The 16,925-nt window shown below is 50.7% G+C and overlaps 1 protein-coding gene across 5 annotated transcripts in view; it reads right to left on the bottom strand.

Annotated features, from left to right (window-relative positions):
• Pdgfra (platelet derived growth factor receptor alpha) overlaps positions 1-15,311 on the bottom strand; it is a 45,549-nt gene extending 30,238 nt beyond the window's left edge. Inside the window, exons 1-8 of one of the 5 annotated variants that reach the window (XM_087187666.1) lie at positions 15,132-15,304; positions 13,975-14,094; positions 6,624-6,684; positions 4,783-5,100; positions 3,132-3,392; positions 1,837-1,967; positions 374-545; positions 94-283 (exon numbers count right to left, since the gene is read on the bottom strand). In XM_087187666.1, the coding sequence (XP_087043792.1) occupies positions 94-283; positions 374-545; positions 1,837-1,967; positions 3,132-3,392; positions 4,783-5,100; positions 6,624-6,672 (1,121 nt within the window). In that variant the 5' untranslated portion in view covers positions 6,673-6,684; positions 13,975-14,094; positions 15,132-15,304. Of the gene's footprint in view, positions 1-93; positions 284-373; positions 546-1,836; positions 1,968-3,131; positions 3,393-4,782; positions 5,101-6,623; positions 6,685-11,613; positions 11,890-12,426; positions 12,580-13,974; positions 14,095-15,131 lie in introns of those variants that run through there. The other 4 variants (XM_021262336.2, XM_004849708.3, XM_004849709.3 and 1 more) reach the window with 4 other exon arrangements.
• Between the last annotated feature and the right edge of the window lie 1,614 nt (positions 15,312-16,925).

The raw sequence follows: 16,925 nt of genomic DNA, 5'->3' as shown, positions 1-16,925 counted from the left end.
GTCTCAAAAAAAAAAAAAAAAAAAAAAAGAGGAGGTAAGGAGGGAGAGGAGGAGGAAGAAGCAAAAGACATACTTGGGAAGCACATTCTCTACCTTATTTCCCGAATCTTTTCCACATCAGTGGTGATCTCAGTGAGGTTTTCAATCAGTGTCAGGTTGTCCTTCAGCCAGGCTATCCGGGGAGGTGGGTAGGCCTGTATGTCCACCACAAAATGTCTGACTTCATGCAGGTTGACAGCTTCCTTGTGGCCAAAAGTAGGCCTGATCTCAACAAACCCTTTCTCTGCACAGGGAAGAGGCACATTACACAGCAATCACCACCTCCAGACGCCAAGCAGGGCAGAAGACTGATACTCAAGAAAGCAGAACGTACCATGTACGGAAATGGTGACTTTCTTCATTTCTTTGACATCCTCGGTGGCATGACGAGCGATACATTCATAGTCGCCGCTATCTTTCACTGTGGCGTCAGGGACCGTCAGAGTGTACACTAACTTGATGGTCGGAAATCTGATTTCCTGCAGCTTCAGGATGCCTTTGCCTTTCTACAGCACAGGGGAAGAAAATTGGCTTTTAAATAGCTGGCACCTCAGAGCAAGCCCTCCTGGGGCCTCTGGACACTTGGCTGACCAGGAGGTGCCCAGTAGGTGTCAGCGAGGTGTGGGACAGGTGGGGATGGGGGTGTGGGGAGGCTGCAGGGAAATCTCTGCACCTCTCGGTTTTGTGGTGAACCTGAATCTGCTCTAAAACGTAAAGTTTAAAACTCAAAAACAAAAAGCTAGTTCCTTAGAAAAATCACATTTCAGGGCCGGGGATTTAGCTCAGTGGTTTCGCTGCCTGTTGCGCAAGTGCAAGGACCTGAGTTCGATTCCCGATACCAAAAAAAAAAGAAAATCACATTTTAAGAGGCTAATGCACTGAGGATGTGGCTTAGTGGTAGAGGGTTTGCCTACTGTACCCAAGGCCCTGAGTTCAATCCCCGCTATTGATAAGAAATTGTTTAAAATTAAAAAATAAGGACTGGGGATTTAGCTCAGTGGCACCGTGCCTGCCTTGCAAGTGCAAGGTCTTGAGTTCGATCTCCAGTACCACAAAAAAATTAAAAATAAATAAATAAATAGACATTTGATGACCTGACATATGTAATACACTGCTGAAGGGAAAAGGGTACGGCGAAGTACTGTTTAAAGAATAATATCTATGAATTATTAAACATTTATGTATAAAACTTTTTAAAGGATTTATCTTCCTAAAATCTGAACAGTGTGATGCTCTGGGCAGTTGCTTTTCCTCTGTTTCTCTGTATTTTACAAAATTTCCATGATAAACCTACATTGCTTGTATGATCAGGAAAAAATGTGCTGTATAAAACAGTACTTTGGCTGGGCACGGTAGCACATGCCTGTAATCCCAGCACTTCTGAGGCTGAGGCAGGAAGATCTCTGTGCGTTCAAGATCAGCCTGGACTACATGGTGAGACCTTGTCTCAAAAACATAAATATAAATAAACAAATAAATAAATAAAGCAAGCAAGCAGCATTTTGATTATATTTTTCTGGCCCAAATGGCATGTGTTTTGGTTTGGGATAAAAACTTCCTACCTACTACAAATGAGAAATGATAGAGGGCTGGGGATTTGGCTCAGTGGTTCCACCGCCTGCCTCGCAAGCAGAAGGTCCTGAGTTCCATACCTGGTATCAAAAAAAAAAAAAAAGCAAGAAAAATGGTAGAGATGGGAGGTTGAGGTCTGGAGAATCTCAGGGATGTGCTGTCACTGATCAGAACTCCAACACATGTGTTGCAGGCACACACCACCCATGTCTTGAGGGTACCTACCACTACTCCAGGGTAACTCCATTGAAGGTCAACCACTTCATTGTTAAAGACAGCGCAGGTGACCTCGATAGTTTCCCCGGACTTATACACAGTTTTCAGAGCTTCCATTTCAAGATCCAGCTGTGGTGCAGCTATTTTAAAAAATAAAAGGACTTAAATATCCATAGTACAGCCAGGATCTCATAATATTTGGGTTTAAGAAAACCCTGAGATAAGGCCAGCCCAAACTACATAGGTAGTCCCTGCCTCAAAAATAACCAATAAAGAAAACAAAACACCCCGAGGCCCAGGTGTGGTGCATACTCCTATAGTCCCAGCATCATCTGCATAAATAAGCATAATGTGAGACAGGAGCTCCCCAAATTCAAACCAGCTCAGGCTACACAGCAAGACCTTGTCTCAAAAAACAATCAAACAACTCTGAGAAGTACTGCAAACCAGATTGATCGAGACAAAATTTGGAAAATCAGAGAGGCCTTGATCTCGAGTTGTTATGCATAATTTGGCCTGTAGTTGTAGTACAGAAATACAAATAACAATAATAAAAACAAATTTCAGTCCAACAGAACACCATGTTCCTAAGCACGGGGTCAGGGAGTGCTGCACTCTTTCACTCGCAGGCACCTTCACTTATGTTTTATTCACGTAGTCACCTCCAGTCCCTTCAGTTCTCTTCGCCACCCCTCTGTTACTCAGTCAGTCCCAGCACCTTCTGAACCCAGCACAGTGCTTGGTACAGAATGAGCCCTCACAGAAAGTCAAAGGGCAACCTTTGCTGCTGCCACCCGTTCACAAAGTGCTCCCTAAAGCTCTGCCCATCCAGACCCACAACATGTCCTACTTCCCCATCCATGCTAACCATTATGTCAAAGGGTTGGGATCAACAGTCCACAACTACAGCTCAAAACTGAAATCACCTAATTCTTAAGGTACCAAAATTAATCTAGGCATCCAGCTCCCTGGGGTGTGTGTTTGCCGTTAGGGTCTCTGTAATCAAGAGTGTGAATCAAATAGTAAGAGGCTTATGTAAGAAAAAATTCCTTACAGTATTTTGAAGTCAACTGATGAAACATGAAACTTACATGTTTAAGCAAGCTTTAGCCTTTAGTGAGTCTCGGCTTTGTATTATTATAGCCACAGGAGTTAGCTGCATTGCATGGAAAAGGTGGGGTCCTCAACCCCCAAACCAGAATTCCAACTTCTATGACCAGTGACTAGGATTAAATTAAAAACCCTGCCTGCATCCGATGAGTTTGCTATTTTTATTTAAAGAAGGAGAGAGAGGGTACAAGTACCTTTCAAAGTAACAATATTAAACAGCATTGTCTGGAACGTCTTCCCTCGGACAATGGCCTCGCAGAAGTAGGGCCCCATGTCGAAGGTCCCATTAAAACCCTGTTTGCTGTTGTAGGAGGCTGGCACCAGCCCCTGGCTGTTGTGTAAGGTTACGGGAGTCTTGGGATCTGTTGTGCGACAGGGTATGATGGCAGAGTCATCGGTGTCTGCGAGGACTATGTAATCTGTCATTTCTAGAGGCAAAAAGGCCACATCTGGGTCTGTGGTTTAAATAAGAAAGAAGAATCTATTAGGCATTAATTTCATTTTTATACACGTATGCAGAAAAGTTATCCCATTGGCATTATTCTTTTTCTTTTTTATTTATTTGTGTGTGTGTGTTTGCATGTGTGTGCGCACACACACACTACAGATGGAACTCAGAGCCTTGCACAAACTAGACAAGCTCTCTGTCACTAGGCTACACTCACACCCAGGGTCCAGCGTTATTCTCATTAGCTATGAATTTTATGTGAAGGTAACTTTAAACGCTGAATCATACCTAACTGCCTGTCCCTATTAAGAAATGCTGGTGATAAATGCTAGCCAGGAATCTAAATCCAAAATTAAACAACAAAGAACAAAAATGGAAAATAATAGTCATAATTTTGATATCACAAAATGTTGTCGGAAACTCCTAATGCTTATAGGCAGTATTATTGAAAATTAGCACAGAAATTTTAAAAATAGTATCTCAGATGGCTCAAAGAAACATTAGTGTGAGTTTCCCCCTACATTTTGATTAAAAAGATGAAAAGAAATCCCTTGCAATTCATCAAGAGTAAGTGCACATGGGGCCAGGGATTTAGCTCAGTGATTTTGGCTCCGGCCTCACAAGCGCAAGGTCCCAGGTTCAATCCCTGGTACCAAAAAAACAAAAAAAGAAAGTGCACATTTGTGTTGAATCTGAAAGCTCAGTGCTACTTGAAAGCTGTTGTAATGAACTATAAGTAATGCCAAGCCACCTCTACACTCTGCCTCTACACTCTACACCCGACACCTCTACACTCTTCTGCCTCCAGCAATGGTCACAGTAAATATCTGTTGAACACACTGTAAATATTTACTCAGCTTGACTGAAATGAATAGAAATGAGTAGAGTCCAGATATTTTGCAGCACACAAAGGACATGCCATAACAAAGATGACTTTAAAAACTTAATGCAGCTTTGAAATATTAACAATGAATTTCTTAATAATGACTGACAAACTTTATTTAATTTCACATGTTCTGCCCAGGACAGTGGCACATGCCTATAGTCCCAGCTACCTGGGAGGCTGAGGCAGGAGGATCCCTTGAGCCTGGGAGTTTGAGACCAGCCTAAGAAACATAGCAAGACCCTGTCTCAGAAACAGCAGCAAGCCAGGTGTGATGCTCCACATGTCTAAACCCAGAACGAGGTGGGCCAAGGCAGGAAGACCACCTTGAGTTCAAGGCCAGCCTAAACTACATAGTGAGACCCTGTCTTTAAAAAAACAAAAAATTGTGTGTTCTCCACTCTTCAGTTTTATCCAATAAATATTGAATTTTACATTTAAAAAAATATCTTAAGACATTAGCAGGAGAAACAGGATGAGAAGCAGCGTGGTCCAGGGCACCCATCTGACTCACCCGGCACATAGACGTAAAGGTGCCTGCCCTGGACCTCGCCCTCCTCCGTCTGCGTGTGGTTGTAGTAGCAAGTGTACCAGCCGGTGTGGGCCGCCAAGGCATTGGCCACTTCCAGCACCGCCACAAAAAGGCCGCTGTTGTTTTCCTCATTTCTGATCTCCACGTCGGGGACGTCTCCTGGAGTCATGGGGTACTTCCAGCTCACTTCACTCTCCCCGAAGCACCGCAGAGAAAAGGATGAATTCAGCTGCACGACCTTTTCATCTTCATTTGGAAGGATGGAGGGCAGTGGAAGCTGGCAGAGGATTAGGCTCAGCTCTGTCAAAGGAAACATGCTCTGAATAGGACGAAGCCAGAGAGGACATCTCCCCCAGAGAACTGAGAGAAGCCACAGTGGCGGCTTTCGTGAACAATGACCGTTTCTACCCCAAATCCGTTGGTCTGGATGCCCATGAAAAGGCCTCCATTATAGCAGCGGCTGCATCTGCTAAGAGCAGCAAGTGTTCCAAAGGGCTCGATAGCCCCACTGAGCCGGCTCCACTTGCCCCTCCGGCCACTCAGATGGACAGAGGACGTCTGATCCAATTCCATATTTCAGACTCTTATGTGTAACCATAAAATACCCTAAGATGTCCTGGGCAGGAGCACACGTGGGCTCTTCATCGCACACGTTCCCTGCAGAAGTTCCCCTTTCCTAAAGACAGGCACAAGGATGCGGGCAGGAGGTGGACTCAGCAAAGCACAGAGCAGGTCTATCTGTGCTCAGGCTCAGCACCTCCCTTTCCCCCTGCCCTCTGGGAAGCTGTGTCTCTAATGACTTCCAGAACCCAGGCAGGATGATGTGGACTTTAATCCTCGAATAATAAAGCCCAAGATCTAAAAACCTTTAAGTTCATCAATTTCAGTGTAGCATCCCTTGGCCATAAGACAGACAGGAGTGATGTTATGACTTAATTATTAATTAGTTGTCTTAGATCTCCCTTGCCTAACATGGGAATCCCACACAACTTCAATATGTGACCACCTGCTCCTACAGGTTGTTAGAACAGTGGCTATCTGCATCTAGGCTATCTGTCACCCTGTAGGTGGGGGGCACTCAGTGGAGGTATTTTTATTTTATTTTATTTTATTTTATTTTATTTTATTTTTTGAGACAAGGTCTTGCTATGTAGTTGAGATTAGCCTTGAACTCACTATGTAGCCCAGGCTAGCCTTGGACTCACAGCAATCCTCCTGCCTCAGCCTCCTAAGTGCTGGGATTGCAGGTGTGAGCCACCATCCTGGCTCTACTCAGTGGACTTTAGAACTTCAATACTAAGTATCTGGTCTTGCTTAATTCTACCAAACCCATAAGGATGAGACCGAAACAGAGTTAACTCCTCAGACAAGAGAAGCACTGGTTTCAGTACCTAAATATCTGGATGATATCTACAAAAGTCTGATAAACAAGTGGCCCCCACAGCATCCTCCGGGTGAGGAGGAAATAGTGTCCCCCAAGCGAGAAACACTCCTCTACCGATTCCATTCCTAGGGAAGAATTAAAAAATGGGATTTTCAAGCAAAGTAAGCCTCTTTCATTAAGCCAGGCATGATTTGGCTACTGAGCGCTCCTGGGCAAGTTTTCCACTCTTTGTTTCCTTTGAACATATGTGAATTTATCTGGTCCATGTCTCTTGGCGGCCCACGTCCAGTGTAGGTGAGTGGGTAGGTCGAGTTACTCTAACTAACATGCTAAGGCCGGGATAGTATATGTCCTCAACCCGTCACTGGAGAGGACAGGTAATGCACCCACAGAGCATGGGGTCCCCAAGACGACGAGCCCAGAGACCAGGAACACCTACCTGTGAGGAGACAGCCAAGGACCAAGAAGGCCGGGCAGGATGTCCCCATAGCTCTGGAGAACTGCGAAAGTCAAAGGACAGAAACAATGTTAGCCAACAGAAAACAACCCTTGAGCCTAATTTTCTTCATGCTTGTACAACAGAAAATGTCAGTGACATCATTTAAAAAAAAAAAAAAAGTGCCAATTTTTCATTCACAGTTAATACGATGAGACATCTAAGAAGAAAGAATCAGCTGGCCTGACGGGGCCACAGGGTCAGAACAGGTCTGAGGCTGAGACACTGTTGGAAGGCCTGCAGCTTTCAGATTCTGGACAGTCTCAGTTTCCGGTCTTGGAATCCAGGAGAATGGTTCCTTTAGACCATTTAAATCAAGAAGACAAAAAACAAAGAAATAAACATTGTGTATTTTCAAAACTTCTAAACCAGTGTTTATTACTCTATGTGGAGTATCACAGACATCATGTTTCAATTCACCCAGATGTCACTTCCTCTGTAACTTTTGGAAAAGTTATTTGATCGGAACAAGTATTTTAAAGTGTCATTCTGATCTGGAGGTTCTGAAACTCCCACTAACAGTGGTGCCCAGAGGTGACCACTGTGACCCGGGGGACACACAGGTCCCGGCGTGGGTCTCTAAGACCTTTGGGATGCACAGCTGGGCCACAGGCCCAAGGCACAGGCAGGAGTGGAGAAGCAAGAAAGCAGAGAGACGCAGTACAGCAGAGTGCCTTGGCCAGGAGGCACCTGGCCTCTGCACCCCAGTCCCACGAGGGAGCAGCCAGTGGGACTGGGCTGGCCCAGGGCAGACCTGGAAACCCAGATATGAGGGCCGGTCCTGAGTAAACTGTCTTTAAATCAATCTATGCCTTGTTTAGCCCTAGCTGCTCTTTATCTGTTTACTAGCTTTGGTAGGGAGGAGATCCAGTAGCTAAGAACCTAAGTGTAGGTTTTGGTGATGCCTAATCAAGTATTTTTGTTTCCTAGTTGCAGAGATGAGATTTCTATTTCTTTGAATTCTATCAAGAAAATGGAGGAGAAAGGCAAGTACTGCCTGCCTCGTAAGCACAAGGTCCTGAGTTCGATCCCTGGTACCAATAAAAAAAAAAAGAAAGGCAAGTGACAGATGGAATGAGGGGGGGGATAGAAAAAAATAATAAAATGTCTTAAGTCAAAGTTTTATGTGTATGCCATGTTTTTTAAAGAATAATCCTGTGACAGAGGCCTGGGATTTAGCTCAGTGGTTCCGCCACCTGCCTCACAAGCACAAGGACCCAATACCAAAAAAAAAAAAAGAAAAAAGAATAATCCTGTGACCTAGTTGTTTTTAAGAAGTAGCAGTTGAGGCCCAGAGAGGCATAGCAAATAACCCAAAGACACACAGCTAGTGGCAGAGCCAGGAGTCTAACACAAAGTCTGAGATGCAAAAGCTATACTCCCTCCACTCTGCCACACCGTCTCTCAAAGGGAAGATCAGTGTTTCAGCCCTGTCCCATCTCGCTGCACCCCTAATGCAAACTGGAGTCTCCTCCTCCTCCTCCTCCTATTCTACTCCCTACAGTGGGAGAAACATAATTACGGGGCTGTGAACCCAAATGAAATTCAGTGACGGCTGGCTGATGGCTTCCAAGGGTCTTGGCAGATGCCCGGACTCAGAGTGGCAGGCACAGGGGGCCCCAGAGCTCAGCTGACTGCCTGACTTACCACAATTAGCAGTAACAGCCCATGTGTTTGTACATACAAACATCAGCCTCCCACTGATAATCCACTCAGCAGACTTCAAAGCGGTTTCCAGGGCCAGCTGGCTGTCTTGAATTTTATCACATTTATATCCTGTCTTTCTTTAGCGGGGCCTCCCCATGATATATCTCCCAGTTCCCTGTGCTCACAGGGCACGCAGGCTCTGAGCAGCGCTCTGCCCTGGCTGGGCCCCACCAGTTTCCTTCTGTGCATCCAGACCCATGGACCCGCCACCAGGGAAGATCATTTACTGACATACAAAGTAGGCAAGGAAGACGGGGAACCCTGAGCAAGCCACGATGATGCAAATTCCGAGCATCAACATGTGTTTGCTGAAGATTTCAAACTCCTGTTTCTGATAAGAGAGCTTCCCTGGCTTGAAATCCGGGCATATTTGTGAAACTTCACATCCTTACTCATCTGCAAGCCAGACAACTTACTGGTGAACAATTGCAGAGTGTCTGCCCCACGGGGAGGTAACAGGGAGCATGGACAGAGGTGCGGTTGCCCTTACCAATAGCCAAGTGGAACTCTGGGAAAGCCTTGCTATTCCTGGCACTTCTCCATCCTGGGAGCAGGGGGCAAATGCTCATCCTGAATGAGCTACACCTGTCTGGAGCTCATCCCAAAGTCAGAACGTAAGTCACTGAGGTTACAAATGCTGAAGCAAAGACAAATCACTTTGTAGGAAGAATGAGTTTCATCCAGATCTTTGGTTTCCCAAACCCCATCCTCTTGTGCTCACTCCTTCTCTCTGAGATACCAAATCACACTGGACTCCCTGCTGGCTCTCGTCTGACACTTTGTCTCTCTGAACCTTAGGATCTTCTGTAAATTGAGACCGAATACCTGACCTGCTTGCTTGCTCTGCTGCATTATGCAAGAACTGATTTTTTTATTTATTTTATTTTTTTTTGGTAATGGGGATTGAACTCAGGTCCTTGTGCTTTCGAGGCAGGCGCCAGAACCACTGAGCTGAATCCCCAGCCCTCCAAGAACTGATTTATACACCTTAACTGAATGTGCTTTGCTTTTCATATTGACCTTTTCCCCAGACTCCTAAGAGGCACTGGAGGACAGCCACTTGAGGCTACTTCCACTTCTTGTTACTAAGATAACGAAGCTGGAAGGCCCAAGGCCTTGGGGACTCAGGCTGTGTCTCCTGCCTCCAGGCAGGTAGATAAGAACTCACCTAGGGAAGGCCAGGAGTTCACTGCCCCGCCCTTGCTACCTCCAGCCCAGTGATCCTGTGAAGACTGCTAAGGTGGCCTGATAGACAGCCCCACAGACAGAAACAAACCTGACTGCTGTGACTGCCTTTTTCTTAAGTGTGCCATCTTGTCCCTGCACACAGAAGTGACTCCATTAGCAGAGACAACATGCTAAGCCAGAGAGCAAAGGGAAGGCATGCACTCCAGCAGCCCCACTTTTAGAAGAGCTGCCATTCTCACAAAGCCAGATGACAGCTTCCCACCCCCAGCAGCACAATTCATCCAGCTGTAGGACCACTGAATATTGAATGTCACCCCACCCTGGCATGATTAAAGACCACAGGAGACTCTCTCACAGCCCCAAAGCCACTGATGACCTCAAGGTTCAGATTTCTGAGGTTCGGTTAATTTCAGCTCTCCTAAGTTAATTCTAACTGTGAAAATTACACATCTTGTTTCTACTCTGCAACAGTCAACTCGATCTCATAACAAATGCAGGTCCCTTTCAGTGGCCACTTCTATTTTCTAGGCCAGTGTGCTTCCCAGGAGCTTTACCCCGCAGCCTGGCTTGTTTTGGTCTCCTGAGGTCCAGCAGACATTCCAGGGAGGGTTGGGGGCTGGAGTGTTTTTACACAGGAGCGTTTTATGGGACGATCCAAGCTTAGAACCCTTTCTGCTCACTCTGCACTAGATATTTCTCCATGGGAGAATATAACGACCCCCTTTTTTTTATTGTCACTAACCTGATACGGTTCCTAACGGGGAAGCCTGAGTAGCATCTTGTAGTACAATTGAGCACTGGATTGAGGTCATCAAGCCACAGATACCAGGTCTCCCCACTTATAAACAGCAACATAAGTACTCAACCACCTTCCTCACAGGTCCACTCTGCAAACACTTTGTTCATTATCTAAACGTAAAAGACTAACAAGTGGCAGGACTGGGGTGCAGCTCAGTGGTAGGGCACTTGCCTAGCATGCTCCTGGTCCTGGGTTCAATTCCCAAAACAAAAATATATAGGGCAGGAAACTACACAAATGTGTACAAAATAAATGTCTTCCGTGTAACGAGTCTTGTAGCACAGGAAAGCAAAACAAGCCATTGCCTCAGTAAATACTTGCTTGGAATCTCCGCGAAACCGAGGGTCATGGCAATTCTTCAAATTTGCCAGTAGGTGGCAGTGTTAGTCCAGGGACTGCGTCCTGGGGTTCACCCAGATGCAGACGCCACCGCAACGAATTCTGAGCTAAAATGTCCCAACTCTGACAACTTCTTCTTTTCCTAAATTGTACTGGTAGGTTTTTTGTTGACCTCAGTCAAAAGTCGAGGAGTGAAGGAGAAAGAGCAAAACTGATGTCGAAAATGCCTGAATTGAATCCCCCCGGGGCCCCAGGAGTGAAGGGCACGGTCACCACCGTCGCCATCGCTAAGGGCCGACCCGCGGGGCAGAGGGGCCTCGGGAGCCAGGAAGGCGACGCTGCCCCGCCAGGCCACAGAGGCTCGGCAGGACTCGCCGCTCGGGTCTTGTGCAGCCCACGCTCTCGCTCCTCGGCTTGTCCATCTGTCCGCATGCCCTTGTCACCCCTCATAAACCCGGCCGGCGGGGGCCGCGCAGCCGGGCAAATTGGAAACTACTGTTCCCGCTGCACAATAACTACGGGTCGTAAAACAAACACATCAGCAATAGGCCGCCCGGCGCGGCGGGGGCGCGCGTGCGAGCCTGGAGATCAGCAGGGGGCGATTGTCCCCAAGAGTGAGCGGGACCGAGCCCTCCGCGGTCTCCCGCTCCCCCCACAGTGAGTGATAATGACACCCCAATTCTCTAGCCCAAACCTGGGACCTCATCCCCTGTCGCCCACCCACACTGAGTCCACACACCGCCATCGTGGCGTCCACTTCAGCCTCCCGGGAGGGGGGGTGGGGGGTGGGTGCAGCGGCGAGGCAGCTGAGCCTCAGCTCCGGGATCCCTTGGCTCCCAGCGCCCGGGGCCCGCGGAGGCGGGAGCCCACTAGAGGGCGCGGCAGCTCCACAGATCTTACCCGGCCGGCTTGCTCCGCTGCGCGCAGCTCTGGCTCGGAGTCCTAGACCGCGCAGTGGGGACCGCGGCTCGAAAACCTCCTCCGGGAGGTTCTGCGCCGGCACCTCCGGATCTCTACCCAGCCACACAAACACTGCGTGGGCCGTTCTCCCTCCAGCCTCCTCCACGCCCTCCGCCAAGAGATTGGAGGGTCCCACGGTCGTGCGCTCCTCAGAGCTAGAGAAGCCGCCGCGCCCCAGGCACGACGCTCGGCGTTTGCATTGTTTTCCACGGAGACCTGAGAGGGGCCGGGCGGGGTGGAGGGAGAGGAGCCGGGGGTTTAGGGTTACAGTCGCGCACCAGCGCCTCCTATGGGCGAGAGAGCCGCGCGGCCCAGGCACTGGCTAACCGGGAAGGCCTGGGCGAGCCGAGCTTGTGCCTCCTTAGCTTTCAAGAATGTTGCCGCCTTCGGTGCCCACCTTCCCGACGCTTGCCTCGGCTGCCCCCGCGCAACCCGCGTCCGCCCGCACCTCTCCATCCCCTTCCAAGGGAAACAGGATGGGAGAATGCAGAAGATAGAGAAAGAGGCGCCCAAATCCCAGGCTCCCTTTTGTCCCCTCCTTACCATCCACTTTCCCAACCCATCCCTAGTTCACCGTTCGGTTTAAAACAAAAGGAAATGTCGCTGGGATTCCAGTGCGACTGGGAAGAACAGTTTGTCCCCAACCCTGAATCCCCAGCTGGGCGCGGTCCCACAAGATCCCCGCGCCCCTCAGCTCCGAGGCTGATGGTGGGGACGGACGCCCCGGGATGCAAGGGACGTTCAGAGCCGCACCTTTCAGTCACCGTTCCAGCTCTTAGCTCTTTCCCCAGAATCACCACTTTTGTATCAGCAACAAGTAACTTGGTCGCAGCCCCCAGGAGGCCAGAAGGAGCCCCACCCACCGGGGTCTGCAGGAAGGCGCTGCCACCACGTCCCCTAGAGGCGCGCCGCCCACGGCCCGTCCCCGGGAGGCACAAAACGGGCCCGCCTCGGCGCCAGACGCGTTTGCAGCTGGAAAGCCCAGCCCTCAGCCCCTCCCCTGCGTCCCTCCCCGCCCGCGCCCCTGGCTGAAAGCAGCTCTGGGGTGCAGAGCTGCGAGCCCGGGCTCTGCGTCCAGTCCCAATCTCAGGACGGAGGCAAGAAACGGGCACCGGGGACCAGCGAACTAACTGCTCACTCCTGGCGCCTCCTCCCCTCCCGTCCCTCCTCGCTCTCGTGAACAAGGTCCAGCTGCACTTGGGTCAATCCAAAAGCAGGACTGTGCCAGAACTCCAAAGCAGGACTGTCCAGAGCTTCACAGCAGGGCTGGACAGGCCTCTCATCAAGAGTATGATGGCAAAGAGGCTGAGAAGGGGGAAGAATTGCAACGCAAGGGTCCGGGAGGTCAAGATGGAGAGAGGGGTTATGTAAAATCCAGAGCCAGCAAGGCCTGGTCGCCCTTTCTTCCCCTCCTGCGGCCCAGGAGGCTCACAGGGATTTGGGGTATTCGTCCCGAGAGATGTGCTACTCGGCACTGTGGTGTCCCATTTGCCCCCTTATTCCAAAAAGCTTCCTAGTTGTGACCGGGAGCCACCGAGGCAAAGCGAGTCGGTTCAAAACATTGAGCAATTCGGCCACGGAGCCAAAAAGCCATTTCCCACATCGCCCAGCCCAGGGCTTTTCCAGGCAGCTCGGCCTGGCGCTCGGCTGCCCAGACGTGATAGGGCCATGCACGTTCCCTCCCTGGCCTAGGTTTTCCTCCCTTCCTCGGAGATGGACCGGGTGGAAGTTCTCCCGGGCACTTTCCGCACATCCCGAGGTCTTAGCGGGGCCGGGAGGGCCTATGGCGAGATGGGCGCTCAGGCTACAGGAGAGATGGACAGCAGACAGACAGTTCAGCAATTCCTGTCTGGCCAAGGCCCAACGCTGGGCAGCTAAGGCACACCTGGGCGGGAGGCCCTGGCTCCTCCCGCAGCATACTCGGGTCGGGCCACACACACTCCTTTGCCCTGAGAGCTGGTCAAAACCCTTTCCAAACAGAACCGCCGGGCCCAGTTGTTTCAAAGCCCACTGGACGCCGGGAGGAGTTAATCTCTCGCAAAAAGCCCGATTCCACGGGGACAGACGGTGTCGGAAGGAGGGGTACGCTTAGAAGGCGTCGAAGTGGCCAGGGAGGACAGCGGGTAGAAAGCAGTAGAGAAAGGGGGCGACCAGGGAGGCTGAGGCAGCGTGGGGTGAGCGCAGGCTGCCAGGTGCCGCGCACCCCACTGCGGACCGGAGAAAGGAGGGAGAGAGGGTGCAGGGCTCCTCCAGTCCCCCGACGAGCGGTGAGGGCCACTGCCCCTCACCTTTCTGTCTCACCTGCAGTCACCTCCGTCAGTTCCGAGGAGTCCCTAACTTCCTCACAGGGGGTCAGCCCCTCTCCGGAGACCTTGCCTCTTAGCCGCTAGTCGCCACAGCACAGCCTCCTCGGTTCGCCTCCTGGAGGAGGAGGCGAGATGAGAGGGCTGGGGGTGGGGACCACCGGGCACAGTTCAGGCCCCTTGGAGTGCAGCTCGAAATTCCTCAAATCCCAGTTGCTGGAATGCGAAGCCAGGACGACTTCGTCACTTGGGGCCAAATGTGTTTGTCGTTACTCCAGACCACTAGCCCGCTCCGCCGCCGCCGCCCCCCCGGGATGGGCGCGCAATCCGAGCGCCTCGCGGGGCCAGCGCCCGCTGCTGTTCCTCGCAACTCACTGACCCTACAAACGGCTCCGGAGCTCCCCAAAGCCTCCCCCACGCCTGCGCTCAGCCGCGGGTCCCGCAGCCGCCACCGCGGTGCCGCCTCTGGCCCTGTCTCGCACCGGGCGCAGCGCCGTCCAGTAATTACGAGCGCTTGGCTGGCGCCATGTGCACACGGCCGGCCCCCGAGCTCGGGTCGGCCCCAGCCCAGCCCTTCACACCTCCCCCGCCCCGAAACCTTGCTAGCGCCCCACTCAGCGTCCTTCTCGGCCCACCTTTCCAGGTCCCCCAGCCGCGCCCCACACCGCCGGCTGCTGCGCTATCCCGCCAAACCGCCGGCGAGGAATGAAAATACTCATTAAAAACCTGTCGCCTTCCAGGACCCGCTGCCAAAAACAGGGCCAACACCTCTGCCTCCACCCGCGTCGTTACTTGGTATTCGTCCCAGTATCCACGAATACCACCTCATCCCCAAAAGAAACCTCAAAAATGTAAGCCTAAACAATTTCTTTGGGAGGCCGTAAGATTGTTAGAAAAACACTACTTTTAAAAATAGTTTTGGAAAAAAATTTTTTTTTAAATTCTCAGACTTCTAACGCTATGGTTATCTCCCCACACAGAGGCACCCCTGTGCAGTTATTCCGAGTAAATTACTCTCCGGACACACAACTGGAATTCAACTCCATATTGTTTTTTCTTCTCATCTCCCAGTTTGAAGTTACTTCGTTTTTTTCTAACACCGGGTTCTGATCAGGGATTTCCGTAGAAACAAAAATTATTTCCCCTCTCCCTTACCTACTCCTCCTATGTCAGTCCTCAAGGAAAATCCTATACATGGAGTAAAACGTACATCCAAGGCCTCCAGTCCCCTCCTGCAGTCCCCTCCTGTTTCTCTCCCTCTAGCTCCAACTGTAATGGGCTCAAAAACCGCGTTTTGTAATTGATTCAATGTTATAGTCCATCCTTCTAAAACTAATCATTTGCTCTAAGTAAATAGCTGTCAGGAAATGAAGCCCCCCCTCCCTTGACCTCTTCAAAATAAAAGTTTCCCTCGAATTCCCGGCTGTCTAAATCTCCTAGTCTCCAGATTGCGCCTTAGCTTTTCGCTCTTACGCAATCGGGGGTCCAGTCCCAACCCCCAGACTTCGACAACAACTCGGGGGCGGGGAGAAGCAGACCAGATGGGGTGGGGGTGATTGAAGGGGGAGGTGTTGATGCTCTGCCGGGAAAAAGGTTTGGTGAAACTACAAACAGCCCATCATTTCCAGAATGAGTTTGCCTCTCAGTTTGGAGGATTTTTTCCTATGCTGCTGTAGTTTTGTATTTTCTGTGTAAAGAAGAAAAGGGACACGTAGCATTGCAGTGGGAATATAAATCTGGAATCGAAAAATGTCCTTTCTGTAGAAACCTGGACCAACTAGAAATAGGGGCCTGAGGAGAGATCTCCGAGCGGTTGCGTGGCTTTGAACTAGGGGTCTTTTAGGGAAAGTGCGGTGCAGACGCTAATCCTTTAATGGGATTAGGCAAACTGTTGAGTCCAACATGAGGGTGACAGATTTTTGAAAGACTAGATTGAGTCCGGGATAGGGCGCAATAAGCGAGGGTCTTCGTAGGTGGGGAATGGTGGGGCAGAACGACCTTTACTCCCTAGGAGCGCCTTTGTTTTCGGGGTTATCTGGGAGAAGTTGCCCTAGCTTCTATCTCGCACAACAAAAACCCGGGCTTGGACATTTGGAGAATTGTCTACAAGTCCGCAGCTCCGCGTCTTGGGGAGGGTGCATTTTGACCCCGAGTCGCCCCCCACACCCCACACCCCACCTCATTGGTCAGACTGCCTGAACCGAGTTGAACCCCAAACTCGGAGCCCCAGACGCGAAGCCAGCGTTGGGACTGACCGATTCCTCTCGCCAGAGACAGGGGGCGCTAACGCTCCAGGAACGAGCCCCGAGCGCAGCGGGGCGTCCCAGGGAGGACGGGGGAGGGGAACGCGCTCGCTCTCCGCGCTCTAATTTTGAATTTTCTTGTTGCAGGTAGTTGGGGGTGGCGTTCTTTATTCTCCTCCCCCACCCCTCTCCCACATACACCCTTACTCAAATGGCTAGGGTGTCTCGGTTGAGACTGGCACGTCGAAAGCCATCACCTTCTGGCTCACCAGGAGCGCGGACGTAGGGCTGCGGACAGGGGAGGGTCACAGAGAAGCACTCGAGAGGGCGCGGTGCTGAGCCTAACGGGAGCTGGATCGCAGGGTGCGGGCTCGGCGAAAGCGCGCCTAGGGCTGGGCTGGGGGCTCGTCTCCCAGGCCTTGTGCGCGCCGCCTCCTCGGCTCGGGTGACAGCACCGCGCGCTATTACTTCCACATGTGCCTGCAGGAAATCGCTGGAGGCCAATCTATGAACAGCCCCTTGTTCGGAATGCGAACAGGATACCGTAATGTTTGTAGATAATGAACGGGGACTAACGACACCCCTCCGCCCCAGGCTGCGGAATAAAAGAGAAAAGAGGGTACTCGCTTTCGTGCTGTTATGAAAGATAACCTGAGTCTGGAACTTTATACCAGGTACCCAAAAGGGTACGAGGTGAGGCAGAGAG

Source organism: Heterocephalus glaber, unplaced genomic scaffold, assembly GCF_053883595.1.
Source record: "Heterocephalus glaber isolate CG9 unplaced genomic scaffold, H.glaber_assembly_v1.0 deba00001509, whole genome shotgun sequence".
NCBI classification, from domain to species: Eukaryota; Metazoa; Chordata; class Mammalia; order Rodentia; family Bathyergidae; genus Heterocephalus; species Heterocephalus glaber.
This window is presented reverse-complemented; position numbering and strand designations above follow the sequence as displayed.